Below are 17763 nucleotides of genomic sequence, written 5' to 3' on the forward strand. Positions count from 1 at the left end.
AAGTCAAATATACTTATTTTAATTAACGAAGTCAACACCCACGAGAATCTGAGTTTGCACAAATTGCACGCGCGAGTAAAATGTTCGACGTTGTTGCGTTTTTTAAATGCATAAAATCCACGTTTTAATTACCGTTGATAACATCGCGGAACTGTGTGTATTTAGAATTATAGTGCTTTTCGTTCGCAGAGATGATTAGCGTAGGGGATAAAAATCTAATCAACTTCGTCGAACATCCAAATGATTTTATAAAATTTCTAGACTACTTGATAAAAACCCTTGTCAACCATTCTCTTTTTTACTTCTGCGTGCATTTCCGTCGTCGCATTTTTACAGAAATGAAATTTCATCGAGACACTTTTTAAAATCTAAAACAATGGAAGGTGATTTTGGTATTATTAAACAAATTACTTTGATACGGGCTTTGAGGCAGTGGCTCAGCAGTATTCCTCATAATGATCGATAGACTGCAGATTTCACACGTTCGTGCTAAAAACGAATAGCCGAGGCACGAAACACTGAAAACATCCTGAGACTCGATTACTTGCAATTTATTGAAATTATTCAGAAAATAAATAGATCCCTTCATAAACCGTCTACATATAAAAAGAACGAATAAATCTTCTACAATAAATAAGCATCACTTATTGACGCGTTTAAATTAAAAATAAAATTCTATCGAGTTCTTTGAAACGTTTCAATGACAAACAATTAAACAATTAATTAAGCTAATAATAATTTACTCGAGAAATTCAAGAAGATCTCAGAAAAATACACGAACATAGAAAGCATCGGACAGTAAACGTGATTGCTGATGGTTGCAAAAATCGCCAGCAAACACTCTAAAATCCTCCTAAAAAGTTCTCCTTCATTTTCCAAAAAGCTCGCGACCTCCGAAATCTCAGAATCGAGAACAAAGATTCCGCCGAATCGTATAAAACAATCGTTCGAATTTGTCGGCAGGTTCGGGCGGTGTTCGGGCGGAGTTCTCGCGTCGCTTGGAATTGCAGAACGTTGAAAGACAAATACCGGGCGATGCTGAAGAACTCTGTAACTTCGCGCCCCAAGTTTTAGCACTCGGTATCGGCTTTCCCGGCGCGGGGAATCGTTAAAGCGAATTGGAAATTCAGCGCGGTCGAACGCAATGGCCGTGCACGGCGAATCTTTATTTGAACTTTCGTGGCACGTGGACAATTCGGGGACGGTCCGAGGCCATTAAACAAGCGTTACTCGGCGATCCACGGGCTTTACGATCCTCGAAATCGCGGGACGATTCTCGCGTAGCCGTGGAAAGTGAGAGAGAGAGGGGGGAGAGGGAGAAAGGGACACCTAGGGACACCAAGAGAGGATCACGAAATTTCTTGTAATTACGACCCCGATCAGGCGATCGAGAACACGAAGGGATGGTCGGCCGCCGTTCCTCGATCGCCGATAAAAAGCTGTCCGAACGGCCCGAATTATAGAGGCGATGAATCACCGGTAAATTCCACGGAATCGAGTGAATAAAACGCCTCCGACGTCTTTTTGTTCTTGCTCGAGGAAGGAAGAAATTTCCCTGATTTCGCGACTGCCGTGCAATTTCCATGCAATTGGCGGAACCGACATTCCTTCGGACGTCTTCTTTAATCCCTATCGCTATGGCATGCCGCGCAGTGCTACGAAACTACAGCGTGATCGTCACTAGCAACAAACGTTTATTAAACGATATAAGATTTTAGACAGTTCTTATAAATGTGTCTTAAAATTTCTTTTAAAAATTGCATTCGATTTGGACCCTTAATTATAACATATAATATAAAAGCCGCTTTTAAATCGGCAAAGAATAAACACTCCACGAATTTACTAAAAATGAAATGCATAGATTATTAAATAAACAATTTCCATTTGTTGTCCTTAGACTGCGGATTTTATGCATGTAAGGCAAGATTGAGCAGTTTCAATATAAAATAATAGAGAGATTAAAAGAATTCGAAAATATCATTACATTATTTTCGATCTAAAGAACTTATTAAAAGAAGAATGAATGTCATTTCTACTTCTTGATGTAGACAATTTTTATTCTGCACACAAATTTGCGGTCTAGTTATCATTGTTTTGTTAAAAGATGAAGATTAATAGAAGTATTATATTGAAAAGACTCGAAGAAACGGAATAGCATTCATGTTAAAAAATGATCGAAGCAGCCGCGCGTCGAACGCAATATTGATTCAATTATCGAATAAAAATGGCCGGCTCGTTTGTCTTCCGCCTCGAAGGACCAATCGTTTTCAATCTTGGACCGCGTGGGATTAAAAAGCGACCGGTCCCCAACGATCCATCGCTTCCGGTGACATTTTTCTTGTTCATTGGTCGCTCGGTCCCTTATCTATCCCTTTGGCGAGCCAGCGACGCCCATTCGCCGGCAATGACAAGAAATTTCGCGATGGCGTCGTCCCGGCACGACAGCCGCATGCAAATTACAAGGAAGCCACCGCGCCGGTCGTGGCACGGTATGTTAAAAAGGACCGGTTTCGGTGCGCGACCGTTTGACGAAATTAATCAATGGGGGATGGGGCCGCGGTGGGGCGTGCACTACCGCAGTCATAAATCAGCTCGTAACTGCGAGCACGATTTTATACCCCTTGTTCTCTTTATCTCCGAGAAAAAAAAATTTAAGATCGCGAGAGAACATCGCCCGAAATTGTCAACAATTATACGAGAGCGTCAAAGACGACATCAAAGCGACGGCTACTCGAATTCAACGAAATATTCGAATCCGGTCTCGCGTAGAATATGTCAAAGTAATTATTTATCGTCGTTTCTGCCTTAAAAATTGATATCGAAGAATTATTTTTGCTTCGGTCGTTGGCATATTTTCATTGTTTTCACATTGAATGCGATTGAATAATTATTGCCATTTTAGACATGATTTATTATTGCAGATAAAGATATTCATTTTTACTGTCAATTGATTTGCTCGTCGTAAAATTAGTCTGTACCGAATGTTTCAATCAAATCAAATTTTGTGCAAGCATCGAGAAAAGATGTTAGTTATGGTTGCTCCTAATAATTGTAAATCTTACGAGCTAAAGTATTTTAGAAGAGAATTAGAAAAGAATACTTGTAATTAATAATCTTCTCCTTTCTGTAAAATATTAGTACAAATATTACAATTCATTTAAACTTATCGATTACAAAATTTATCTATCCTTTGCAACGAAATGTGAATTACAGATAAAATACATAAAAGATTTTATTATATAAAAGATATTATCGTATAAAAGTATTTTCCTTTTTCTTTCCGTTAATTTCGTTTTCAGGAAATTCTGAACGACGACGAAGTTTCGATCACGATAGCTGCAGAAAAACGACAAGGCAAGGGAGTCGAGGATATTTCTTAAAAACAAACGGCTTTATCGTTTCCTGCAAGTTCAATCGAGAACACATTGTTCGAGGCAAACGGTTATTATTTCCTGGGAACGACTATCGGGAGTGGAATCTGCTGCGAAAGTCAGGAGTGTCGGGACAGGTGTCCGCGTCAGGTGATCCCGGGCAAAGTGCGCGGAAAGAAACGAAGTAGCTGAATTTATATAAACAGCCCGGGGAAATAAAGCTGATGAGCTCCGTTGCTCTCCCGCCATTTCAAATGCAATCAGCGCGGAAACCCGTTGAATCCCGAAATGAAACAGTCCGCGATCTCTTTCCCACGTGTATCAACTCGCCGCGAAGCTGCTGCGAGCTTCTTCGCTCGGCATCTGCTTAATAATTATAGTTGCGGCGGTCATATTTTTTCGCGATACTCTAAAGAAGTTGCGAGCACTGTGAATACAGAAGCTCGTGTACTTTAGGATGCCCTGGAAAAATGTTAATCCTATTTTTATCGAGTTCGAGCGCTGTGCTTGGAAAAGGAATATGACGCACTCGAATAATTTGAATTCTTAACTTATGTTCCTTTCTTAATTTCGGGATTACAGATTCTTAGCAAATCTGCACGGTTATTTCCGTAAATTTCTGTTTGAGACTTGGCCAAAATGCATTAACCAGATTTGATATTTTTTACTCAGCTACAAATAATGTACTCTCTTGGTTAAATCACTATATCTTACCTCTGACTGTCATCAGTTATTATTATCATTAGCAAACAGTGAATTAGTATGTAAACTCATGGTCTGATAAAAATATTTAAAAACGTTCAACGTAAACATGAATATTCTTCATCCGGTTTCTTCATCCAGTTATCATTTTTAGTTTACTTCGATTATTTTGTATATCAATTTTAGACGTGCTTTTACTATACTACTAAGAAAACAAAGCGTTACTTGTCGACACAGATTGTCCCTAATCAATCTAAAATGGTCGATAACGGTTACTCTATCCTAATCGTTGCGTTCTTTAAAATTGAACGATGACTACCGTTTGTGCACCAAAAAAAAAAAATCAATTACCTATCAACGATTTTTTCCCTATCGATTTTTCGACACAACCATTATTTTTGGTCACCGATTCAATCCACATACATCATTGTATCAGCTTGATCATACATTTCGCACCGTTTTGGACGAAGTGAAACAAGTTATCCATACGTGTTTCGATGAGATCGTTCGAAAGCGGGATCATTCGGTGACCCGAAACGGAACGAACTTCCCGCGGTAATCGTTTCGCGGAGAAATCTAATTGTTGGCGGGTGTTTATAGGTCTCGATAGAAAAGGCACTTGGAAGCGATTTCTGCTGAACAAAGGGTCGGGGGGCAGCGGCGGCACCCCGCAGCACACCTCGGGCACGTCCACCGACACGGAACTGACGACCTTAGACTCGCACGAACTTTGGCTACCGGAAAGCGAGCTGCCGCCGTCGGCGATGTCCGCTCTTCACGCTTTCGGCGCCGAGATGCTGAAGCTGTCGAGAGGTCTCGAGGGCATCGGGAGTCCCGGGAGCCCCACGCCTCTCGGAACCCCAAGGTCCACCCCCCAGCACTCCGTGCAGCATCATCAGCAGCAGCATCAGTTGCACCGGTGCAGCTACCGCCACGGGTAAGGGTTTCAGCCATGATTGTGTGGTAATCGAATGATTCCCGGATGCGGGAACTTCTGCCGAGGAGGCGCGACGATCCACCTCGGCTTGATTGTTTCTTAGAAAACTGGGTGTCTGCCAATAGTGGCCATGTTTCGAGCAATTTTCGATACGTTGTCGATTTGTCTGGTGAGACGAGTTCGCGGCTTTCTTCCGATTGAAGCTGATCGGAGGATAACATTCGGGAAATTATTTAGTGTTTGTATTCCTGGCGCTGTACCACCGAAATGAAGAACGAGTTGATGGGAATCGGAAGAAGATGATCTGTGATAAGAAGAAACATCTTCTAATAAGTTTAAACTTTCTGTGCATTGCGAGAAAGTTTATTCTTATATCGTTGTATAGCGTTGCAGCGAAGCGGGTCTTTTAACAGAGTTATTATTCTTGTCTAGAATTTGATTAAAAGTCTATTTTCAAAGTAGAATAGACGAGAGTAGGCGAACAGTGAATTGAAGAATATTAGGTAGGGGGCCTGAAGCAAACGTGACGGATATCATGCATAAAAAAGGATCTTTATAATATGTTCGAAATCAGCTGAAATATTTTACTGAAATAACAGCAATGTTTAGAACCAAACTGCGGATTTGTATGCTAAATAAAAATGTTCTGCCACTGATGTGAAAGACAAAAGTCACTCGAGAATGTCTTTCTCTTTTAAATAATTTTATTAGTTCAGAAATGATATATTCATATTGTTTAATTCTTGCAATCGCTTTCTATTGTATGAAATTGCATCTAATTATTTTTGTCACAAATGCGTAAAATCCGCAGTTTATTCATAACATTCACTCTAACAGCTCCGAATATAAGGTAACAACTGAAACAATTGGATTTTTTAATTACAAACATATCTGCCCAAAAGATATGACTGCTACTTGTGTTACCTGCATAATTCTCGAAAATAAAGAATGTGATAAAAAGAAATCTTAATCGTCTGACCTTTCGTAACGGTTAAATGCAAGACATTGAACGAAACAAACGAATTTACAATTATCTTGAAAACTGTGGGGCACTAAATTGTCGATTAAAAATGAAATTAACCACGGAACGAACCCCTTCTATTTTCCAGTGTAGGTAACGGGGTTGTGGCGACCCAAAATAAGGACCTTACAATAAAAATATTGATCATTATTTCTAAAATGTAAAAAAGACGAACCAAAAATTCGACACAAAAAAAGTTTCTTCAAAAAGTGCAGCATGTTTTAGTATTTACGTGCACGTTCGTAGACAAATTAAAAATTTGATGAGATCGTTCTAGGGTCGATCAAAGTGCAAAACAGATCGCGCAGAGTTCCATTTGAAACGACTCAAAGTGTAGTTCCGAAAAATCAGAAGAGCGAGAATCGCCCGGCAGAAATTTATTTCGACCTTTATCACACGGTGCGCAAACACCGGTCGAAAATACGCGTGTTCCCAAAGAGTATGGAATTCATGCCGACAGAAATGTTCCCCGCGCGCAGCCCGATTTCATGCGATCTCGGAGCGGACATTTATGTATGAAAAATGTCGGAAGTTCGGGAAGAAAGTTTCCGGCGGGAAGCGCGGCATGCTTATTGAAGAAACTTCTGTTTTATGCAGCCGGCGTTCGAGCCCGTTCCTCGGGAAACAACGATTCGTTCCGCGATTCGCTTTCACTTCGGGATAAAGACACTCCTCTCGATCCAGTGGATCGGATTCCGGTCGGCGATCGGGATCGAGAGGAGCCGGGACCCGCGCGAGCTTGCCGCGACGTTTCAATAGACCGGCACCAACTCCCGAGGAGAATACGGAAAGGACGGCGATGTTCCATTTCAACGGAAACACGGGGGTTACGGGCTGAAAAATAAAATATAGGACGGCGGCAGTCGTGAAAGAAATCCAACCGACGGGATCAGGGATCGCATGTCGATCCCTGCTTCGCGCGAGAAACACCTGTCACACGAGATTACATCCACCGAGGTGATATTTCTGACTCTGTCGCGATTTGCGGACGCGCTCGAGATAGCAATGGGACTCGTATCGCAACAGCATTTCGCGAACTGGAGCTGCGCGTTTTGTACCGGTCGGAAATGTGTTCTTATTTAATTAATTGTTTAGCATCGACGGGCAAAATGCCTTTTCAATTTCAAAATTCGACATAATAACAATAATAACAATAATATTATAATAATTTTGCGCTATATACGATTTTGAGAGATTGAATATTTGACTGCAACAACAATAAGTTCAGTTTCGAAATTACATAGTAATTATATCAATCTCGGCGCCCCATTAATTATCAGAGAATATTTCTTTCGAGATTTTACGATTCGTAGCTATTTTTCAGAAGATTAGTAACTCGCTCTGTGATTGTATTAACAAAATGTATCAATCTACGAATAAATTGTTTAACATTTCGTTTGAGAGAAGCCCGGAACTCTAAGAACACTCTACCGCGCGTCAAGGTTGCAATATCCATAAAAACCAATAGTAAACTTGACAAACTATGATGCTATATTCAAGGGTGCACTTAGCTTTATGACTACGAGGGAGAATGAGAAGCTTTTTAAACCCACCAGCTACGAGAAAATATACAAATTCGCGTTTTCACATTTTCACACGTTATCGCGAGCATTATTTTTACGTGTTTAAACTTTTGCTTCGAACGATTTAATCACAATAAAAAGAATTTTTATTTCGCGCGAAGAAGATCCACAGCCCATTTATAAAAGACTGGTTTCACGTAATTAAATGTTTGCAATTTCATGGAACGAAGTGTTCCGCGGTTTCATGCAATTAAGTGCTCGCAGCTTTCTGCAACCGCAGCACGTTACAAATAATTCCAGGCGAAAAATCGCTTGATCAGCTCGCTCGAATACGTTTCGCCCGGGGGTTGCATTTTTCCGCCGTGAGATCCTTTCGCTCAAAAACACGCAACGAACGCCTGCCGAAGTACCCATCGCTACCCGGATGTCCCTTCGGAGTATACGCCGCGAGGAAGGAGTCTCGTGTCACGACAGATTTATGACGTTCGTAGAATATTCCCCGTTCTCCGCCTGCCCCCCGCGGCCCCCCGGCCATCGGCGTGGCGTCACGTGCCGGCTGAAAATTGGCTTCGGAGCGCCGATATCTCGGATCGAAACCTGTTTTATTGGCTGGCCCGCGAAACATTCGCGAGTCGGGGCTGACAACTTCCGACGGGATGTCCCGGCATCGAAATTGGGACGCTACTTCCGCCATGTTGATTAAGGTTTTATCTGCGCGTCGTAAAAATCGGCCTGTACGCGTGACGGCCCGATAGTTCGACGGCTATTCGCCGCACGGAAATTGGAATTATTTATGAGTCATCGACGATTGATGCATCGAGGCCTGCGGGCATTATGCTCCGCCGTTTCATGCACTTGTCGCGCTACGTTCGCCGACGCGACGGTTCGTTTTCGCTCGAGAGTCTGCGAGGGGGTTGCGCTTATCGTCAAAACCTGGAAAAATCATCGAACGAATGCTTGCTTCGCTGAGATTTGTTAAGTTTTCGTATAATTATTACGAAAAGCGTAAAAGTTGTTACTTTGAGTCTATAATTATGCGACAGCACTGTGTTAGGGTAAATTCTCCCTAATTTTCCTTCAGTTTCTAGGCAAAATGGATAATTCGGGAATAGGGGATGCGATTATTCGAGCCTCGCGGCACATTTTTATATTTGCCGATTGTCAACGATTATAAAAACGAGGTGCAAGGCTCGAATAAATCGTATCTCCTCTTCCAAAACTGTCCATTTTTGTTTAGAAGCTAAAGAAAAATTGGGGAGAATTTACTGTATACTCATTTCGCGTTGTATCGTTTATTGCTTTCAATTTTGTCCAACTGTACATTACACTGACTAAAGTAAAAAATTCGTTCAAAATTTTTCAAACCTACGACGCTGTAGAAAAATAAATATTCTATTGTTCTAAATTGACAAAGATGTTCCGAGCTCGCACAAACGTCGCACAATCCTAGTCTCGTTAGCATATCTGAACTGCACAATCCAAAAAATAATGTTCGATTTAAGGTTCCGCGGTTGTTAAGAGTTAGCTCAATCTGCATTAATTAGGCAGATCCATTAATCGGAGGATTTCCTTTAAAAATCGGACGGTTCCCGGTATGCCAAGCAGCCCGAATCTCCGCCATAGATCTCCTGTCTTCATTTTTGCCTCGTTACTTCGTCTAGATTCCCATTTGCACTTATTCTCATGGAAGATGGAAACGGTTCAAGGGGACAGGCGAAATTACGCTGGCGGAATCGAGGAACGTGGAATTCCGGATTCCACGGATTCCGAAAGTCGCGATTCCCCGCGGCTGTCTCGCGCGGAATTCTTCGCGCTTTCTTCTAACGCTGAGACGTTGCGTTGCGTTGGTTTTATATGGGGCGTGCCCGAAAATCGTGATACGTGTCGAGGAAAAGTGGTTCGATGTGCATCCGTGAAACGTAGAATGGAAATTCGTTGCGCGAAACTTCGTTTTCGAGAGAATCGACTTCGTAGTTCCATCGGATCAGAGTTGTGCAGAATTGCAATCGAATTACTGAAGAGATTTTTAATTATGAATTCGAATTAATAATTCGTAATTCAAATCTTCGTCCAATTCAATTACGATGTAATTCGTAGTACAATTACAAAATGCTGAGTAATTAAGTTACATCAACTACAAATCACAATGTAATCGAAGTAACATTACAAATTACGATGTAGACGCATTAAAATTACGAATTAAAAAATGATAAATCGATAGATAATAATGGAGAAGATTTGCAAGAGTACTGTTGTCTTTGCAGCATTGTCGTCAACGTTTCTCTCTTACCAATACAAGAGAAACACATAGTTTCGAGAAATTATCAATATTTTCTGCCCGTTATTTCTGGATTTTCCGTGTACGGAAATAAATAACAAAATTAATAAATGAATAAATAAGTATTTCCATCCATATTTCAAGAACGAAGACGAATCAACCTACATATAATATTTTATCCTCAGAATGATCCGATGTCATCGAAGTATGTCAGTTTCGATGTTTTAAGTTACATAATTCGAATGTTTTAAGAAGAATAATTTGTCGAAAACTTTGGTCAACACGTGAGCGACGTTAACCCGATCCGTTTCCAACATATTTGAAATAATAGAAACAAACAGACTCATCCTCTTCGAATGTCGCATAATTTCACGCGATTTTACGTAACGTGATACTAGCATGTTTCTATCCTTATTTACACGCTTACGCTATTCGCTAATCGAGCACTCCAGGTGCGAATCTCGTCCGACCGACAGCTGATCAAAAGACAAGTGATTAACACTAAACCTACCGCGGTCACAGCGACCGCTTTCTTATTTTGCAATTCTGCAAAGTTCGAGACTCTTTCGTGGAAAACGCTTGAATAAGTTATATTATTGAAGCAAGTTTTATAATAGAAACTTTACAAACTCCAAATAAATTCGGTCTTCTCACTTTTATGAAGCAGTACGTGCCAGTTAGTATTACCGCTTGGTAGGTTTAGTGTTAACACGTTTCGTGCCAAGCCATTTTTGCCTAACTTGTCGTTCAGGCCATTTGATGTTTTGACTAAAGATTGATACATTATCACATAATATTTCATTATATCATCAGTAGATAAGTAGTGATTGCCCGAATCAACCGTTTTTATGCAGCTCTTGCTTTAAAAAAGTCAAACATTGTAATGAATAGTTATTGTGTATATAACGATTAAACAAATTTATGTGCTTTGTTCTATACAGCATTTTTTACAATGCCTCTCATCCTTTTGGTGGAAATATATTTTATACAATCAAATTTGTCACAAAATGTATGTCTTCAGCGCTTTAAATAAATATGTCCGCGTGTACCATGGCCTGATGGTCAAGTTTAACGTGTACCATTTATGGTACACGTGGCACGGAACGTGTTAAAAGACGATCGTGGCTCGTCGCGTACGCGCCGTTTTATATCAATGAAAAGCCGAGTCCTAGCCAGAGTTCGAAGCCGCGACCGCAATCTAAGGATAGGGACAAGCTTGTTCAATCTTTGGACAACGTTCCCCCGGAAGAGGCATCGTCCTAGATCGTTACACCAGTTCCACGGCTTCCGTTCCAATTCGGGTTCGGCGGTGTCGAACGCCGGCCGTCGTCATCTCCTGATCTAGCCTCGATGACACGTAAGTGGTCTTCCATCGAGGAGTCGGGAATTCGTGGCGCAGATGGGACGTTATTCCCGCCACGGAGATTGGCTATTCGTTACTGTTCGACGCGCGGGCCCGTCAACGTGCTAAACGAGAAATTTAGTTGGGTCGCCAGTGGATCGCGATCGAACACCAGCCGGGTCGAGCTGAAAAACTGGCGCAGGAATTTGTCGGCGATCGATTTGGTCCGAAACACCGTCGCAGTCCCTTGGGGAATTAACAGTTTTTATGGGAGTCCGTATCGTCATCTCTTAATTGAATGCCGAACCGATGAGAATCGCGCGTCGAATATTATGTTTTCGATGATCGCGCGGAAGATCATTTTGGGCTTCGTCCATTATTCTTATTGTATCGGATTAGAGAGGCGGGGCAACGTAAAAAAAAGAGATGAAAAAAGAAAAAAGGAAACGATCCTGCCGAGGCTGCGAAAAACAAACTCGGTGTACCGCGAACGTTTATGCAAATCCACGTGTTTATGGTCGACCAACACGACCGGCCGCTGGCAATTTTTTTCATATCAGGTCGTACGATAGCGAAGTTGGGTCAATAAGTTAAAAATAATATCGAAGGAATGAAATTCCGTGGACAATTCGATTTTATCGTTCGCATCCGAAGACTCTCGGCATACGTGAACGACGCGTACCGAATTGTCGCCGATTTCTTTTTTGCAAACGTCTCGCGAAAAAAATCCGTTCCCGAAATGGCGGGAATATCGCGCGGGAATTGCGAAACGTTCCGCAACATCGGAACATACGCGATACTTTTTCGCCGGCGGAATGAAAAAACCGGTATTTTAGGCATCCGCCGAGCCGTCCGTGTCAATTATACGTCGATTTAAAACGTCGAAATAATTTCCACGCTAGCCAACACCGTTTCCCTTGGCGGCCGTTTTCGATATTTCGTGCGCTCCCTGCTCCCATAGGGAGGTTTCGTTATCGTACGACCCAATATAGAGGGGAAAAAAAAATTGCCGGTGGCTCGTGTTGCTAATTAGGGCTGCCCGAGATATACTTCCGGTGCTGGCCGATTCCGAACGAGTCCGGGCCATTGTGCCTCCGTATTATAACTCCGATACACGACCTAATTTTTCGGGCGCCCGAATCCGCGGCACGATAACGCGAATAAATTGCCGAGAAATAAAAGGCTTTGCTCATCGTAATCTTCGAAGGAAATTTCCCAAATGAATATCGGTGGAATGGAAAATTGTGCGACGTTATCGTTAATTCGAATTGGGTACAGCAAACGTAGGTACACGATAAATATAAATGATAACTTTTCCTTAAAAAATTGTTAGAATCGACAACGTTCTAAGCATAGCGAAGAAAAGTTAATTAGTAGACACGGCATTAATATCGCAAGACCACGAATGCTAAACAAAACTCGAACGTGAACACAAAAATTAATTGTCTTTATCGTAAAAGAAGAATGATTTGAATAGTATCGGTGGTGGGAGTGTTATTCTTTAATCTTTCCTCGATTATCGGTGCATCGGGAAGACCTTGCAGCCAATAAGTGCAGCTTATGCGAGGAAACAGGGTGGGAAAGGGGTGAGTGAAAGTAGCCTCCTTCGAGAAGCTTCGCGTCGTCGTCGCTCTCAAGAGCCTTTCGAAAATCTCGAGCTCGTTTGCGAAGCGCTTTCGCTAAATTCTTTGCCCGATCGCTCGACGTGGTGCAAAATTCAACTGACGCGGGCAGGAAGCAGAAGAAAGATGCCCCGGATTAATTAAAATGTTTTCTTGCGCATCATTTCTGCTTGAACAGCTGAACATTCTTTAATTTGTTTGATCGTCGTTGCAGAGATCTTCCGACTGGAATTCTCAAATTCGTCGAATTCCAATCAATTTCGTGTGGAATTCATCTATCGAAACTAAAATGTTCTAATAATTTCAAAGAAAGTGCTGTTGCCATTAATTTCTTTCTCATGGGGATGAAGTGGATTATAATAAATTTTTAATGTACAATTTAATTGTTACGAGTTTTCGTTATAAATTTGAATTATAAAATATTTTTATAGAAATACAAATTTCAGTATATTTCTAACAGAGATTCAATTAGAAATTTTAAACGGTGACCAACAATTGTTTACACGTTTTCCATATATCGCTTAACAGTTTCATATTTTACTATATTTATTTATGATCATTTGTTCTCTACTTTTGTGAAAAATTATTTATTCTCACTCCCTTGAACACGATATCTTTGTTTCTACTTGTTCAAAATCCACTGTTTGTTGCATTTATTTGCTAATTAAAAATACAAATTTGTACGTTTATTGACCAATTAAAAATACAAATTTGTACGTTTATTGACCAATTAAAAGTACCGGATTGTACGTTTATTTCCTAATTAAAAGTAGCATAACTGTTATTTCAAGTTGCAGGACCGACAGTTAGCATTCTATTTGGCAGGAAGTAACTCGATATTTATCACGAGACATATTAATTATTTATCCCGCTGCCAGTCTTTGTTCTCCAAATAATTCTGGTTGCCAGTCCGGGTTAGTTTATTATTAAATTGAATCCCGCGACTGCCGCGGCACGGTAAGCTGCTTCGACACCGTGAATTGAATGAATATTAATGACACGACACGATAAATCACTGTTTCTCGGATTAATTCGAAACGTAGCTGCGGTTTTATTCATCTTCGCCGGCAACGGTCGACAAAACTCTCGTGGATCCTGAGCCTGCAAATTAATCGCGGATCGCGCAAAGAACAGTCTCATTCGAACGTCCTACAAAGGAAAACAGTAATCAAATGTAAGACCGAGAAACCCGGCCGAATGGGAAATAGATTTGAAGCAGCGACGAATTCGGACGCCGGCCTACTTCTTTGAGATCTTTAATTACAACCGCTGGACTATGCTCCGTGATGTCAAAGCGATGAAGCGGCAAACTTGTCAGAAGAAACCCCTCGTTCTTAAATCAGAAGCTATCCCTTCGAGCAAAGGAAACCAAACGAAAGGATTCTCATAGAAACGTGTACCGTAAAACTCCTACGAGTCACAAGAGTCTAAATCGTCAATCTTAAATCAACTTCTTTCAGAAGAAAAGAAATTTCTTTGTTATTATATATTTTAATAATTAAAAGAAATTTCTTTATTATATTTTAATAATTAAAAGAAATTTCTTTATTATATTTTAATAATTAAAAGAAATTTCTTTATTATATTTTAATAATTAAAAGAAATTTCTTTATTATATTTTAATAATTAAAAGAAATTTCTTTATTATAGAATTATAACGGAATAAAATTATACATCAACATTATAACAAACGCTATTTAACGTCAACACACATGACAATGTATATTGAACGAATAAGCTGATTTTATAGTAATCAGGTTGTATATTTAATTGTACGCTAATCCTCTATCGATCTTTCCAAGAATTAATGTTTACAATTATGTAGTTTATTTATCAATCGATGACTGAACAACAGAACAACTGAACAACTGATCAACAAAAAGTTATAAAAATGAAAAGTTATAAGATCGAATTCGTTAAAATTTTTCACAATTTTTACGACAGAGTGTGAACCCGAATAAAAAAATATGTTCAACAATTTCCAATGGAAGCAGCTTCAATGATTTCAACAATTTTAAAATAAAAAGTGTGAAACGGGTGATTTGGCCGCCGACGGTGCGTATAGTATTGAAGCAGCTCGATAATTTAAAAATTGCTGAGTACGTCAACCCCAATCACGCCGACATCGAGGCCGGGTTAATTAGTGTGGCAGTGTCGCCTCGACCCGTGAAACGGCGCCGGAATGAATTTCACGTTTATATCGTTTCTACTTCTCCCTGCGAGCATAACAAATAGCCAATCTCCACGAGGAGAAGGCCGCTCAAACCCTCGACCCGTCTCGGAACGACATTTTATAACATCTTCGCCGACGTCTAGTGTCTTTAAAGCCACTTACGCTTCCAGACACCTTCCCAAGCCGGTCTCAGGCTTTCCCAGCTCACGGAAGTGCCTAGAAACACTTCGGGGCTTAATTCTTCGTCGACGCGGTTGTTGGCATCGCGCGTGCCCCGTCAAACGACCGGCAATTCTCTCGAGCAATAAATGAACAATAAAATTCGAATATTATCATTTTTAAATTTATTTATCATTATTAATACTATTTATTGGTTATTTAATCTTCAAGGTATTCGGGACTGTTCGATGATTTGACGCGAGAAAGTGTTCCGTGCTTCAAGAATTACTGTTTAATGCATGCGTATAAAAACTGAAACGTTTGCGAACGCTTAATAATATTTATAAATGAACAATAAATTCCATCTCGTTGACAATCCCTTCGAATATTATAATTTTTAAATTTATTTATCATTATTAATACTATTTATTGGTTATTTAATTTTCGAGGTATTCGGGACTGTTCGATGATTTGACACGAGAAAGTGTTCCGTGCTTCGAGAATTACCGTTTAATGCATGCGTATAAAAACTGAAACGTTTGCGAACGCTTAATAATATTTATAAATGAACAATAAATTCCAACTCGTTGACAATCCCTTCGAATATTATAATTTTTAAATTTATTTATCATTATTAATACTATTTATTGGTTATTTAATTTTCGAGGTATTCGGGACTGTTCGATGATTTGACACGAGAAAGTATTTCGTGCTTCGAGAATTAATGCTTAATGCATGCGTACAAAAACTGAAACGTTTGCGAACGCTTAACAATATTTATTGACAAAAATGTTCCGAGGATCCACGCTCTATTCATTGGATAGATAAGAGAAAGGGACGACGACGACTCTCGATCTCGTGGCAATCAGGAAAGCCTTTTCCCGACCAAGGGTGCAAGATTGGGTGTCAGCTCCGATTCAGTCGCTCGATCCTTCAATCTTCCGTACCCGGAAGAATCGGAATTCTGATTTCGTAAATGCGTTCGAGTATTTCGAGCTCGGACACGATGTCGCGATAACGAGCAGCGAATAATCGGCTCAACCGCGACCGACTCGGGACGCTTCGCCCGGCGCGGCGGTTGTTCGACGATCGGAGTTCGGAAGGGACCGATTCGCCAACGAGAACGATAAAATCTGAATTGAATTCCAAGAAGAGCCGGGGATCGATTGCACTTTACTTCGCCGAAGAAAGTAAGAAGTGGAGACAATCGGGACGGGTCGAATCGCTTTCTATATTCTTTGCTATAAAGAGAGATCATGCTGAGCGAACTTCGGAAGATTTTCTTGCGTTTCCCGGATCCCTGTGCCATTATGATTGCCGATAAAAGTATTAGACGGTTTCATGAAATTTGTGAAACTGTCGAAGTGCAAAGGTTGGCTCGACGTCGTCGAAATTGAACTTTTCAGGGAATCAATGGATGGGATTGTTCTTTGGAAACATTTCTTTGGAGATGTTCTGTTGATCTGTGGCTGTGATAAAGTTGCCGGGTACAATGAATATTGTTTTCTTTTTTTAGGATAGTTATGATAGAAAGAAAGTGACAAAATTGAATCATCGGTATTTGTATGCAAAATGAGAGATGTCTGCATTAGTTGCAAGAAATAGAAACTAAATAGTTCACTCCTTTTTTTAATCGCTTTAATAGATTGAAGATAAGACATTGACATTATTCAATCCTTTTTTTTCTACTCTTATCTACTTTTATCTTTCTACTGTTTCAGATCACAACCACCCAATTTTGTCATAAATGCATTAAATCCGGAGTGAAATATAGATAAATAAAATCAGCAATTTGTTCAGACAAATTAGGGTGTATAAGAAGATTTAATATATACATATTAAATAATACATATTAAATTGATATTTTAAATGCTTTTAAATAACGTTAATATATTATATAATTATATATTAATTAATTGACTATTAGTTAATATACAAGTATCTATTAAGTATTATATTAATACTATTATATTAACATTTAATATATTTGTACCACTGTATCTACATACACCAGAAACGGTTATGAGCGAAGCAACAGATTTTCAAAAGCTACATTTTGAAAACTTGCTGGCTCGTATAGTGCAACAGGGTCTACGGGGCCAGGAAAGAAGTGAAAAAGTCCTGATCCGGCACACGTTAATTACATTATTGTTTCGAAAGCTCGGCGAGAGAGCTTTCGCGGGTCGCGAAGAAAAAGCCGCAGCCGTTTTCAGGACAATTACTTGGCTCGGGCAAGTTCTTCCGTAACCGGAGGGGGTGACGGGGGGTGCGGCTCAAAGGGCGTTAAAGTGACGGGCCGGCGACCGAAGGCGCGGCGGATCCTTTGTGGCAGCGCGTCCAGCCCAGGCCGGCTAAGTGCATTCCTTTATTAGAGTTTCAGTGCCGGGAAGAACCGGTATACTTAAGTGCGGCCACCGAAGAGTGAACCGGTCCCCGTTTCGCACTTTGAATGGCCGGTACCTAAGTGCGATCCACTTTTCAGGCTACGCGGCTGCGCCGCTCCGTATAATGGCTTCCCGACGTGGCAAACTGCCCCCCAACGATGACTTCTCGCCCGGTCAGCTCGTGTTTCTTACAAATTATTTCGATTGTTCCACTCGAAGATCCGACTTTCGACTGTCGACACTCGAAACGG

The 17763-nt window shown here is 40.6% G+C and overlaps 2 protein-coding genes across 2 annotated transcripts in view; one reads left to right on the forward strand and one right to left on the reverse strand.

Moving 5' to 3' along the window:
* 5-HT2B (5-hydroxytryptamine receptor 2B) overlaps positions 1-17763 on the forward strand; it is a 162496-nt gene that overhangs the window by 130797 nt on the left and 13936 nt on the right. The window contains exon 5 of the mRNA XM_033484739.2: positions 4674-5010. Coding sequence (XP_033340630.1) covers positions 4674-5010 — 337 coding nt within the window. The remainder of the gene's footprint in view (positions 1-4673; positions 5011-17763) is intronic.
* Rpn2 (Regulatory particle non-ATPase 2) overlaps positions 1-17763 on the reverse strand; it is a 118331-nt gene that overhangs the window by 16340 nt on the left and 84228 nt on the right. The gene's annotated exons all lie outside the window — the stretch shown is intronic.

This window comes from Megalopta genalis, chromosome 12, assembly GCF_051020955.1.
Source record: "Megalopta genalis isolate 19385.01 chromosome 12, iyMegGena1_principal, whole genome shotgun sequence".
Taxonomy (NCBI): domain Eukaryota; kingdom Metazoa; phylum Arthropoda; class Insecta; order Hymenoptera; family Halictidae; genus Megalopta; species Megalopta genalis.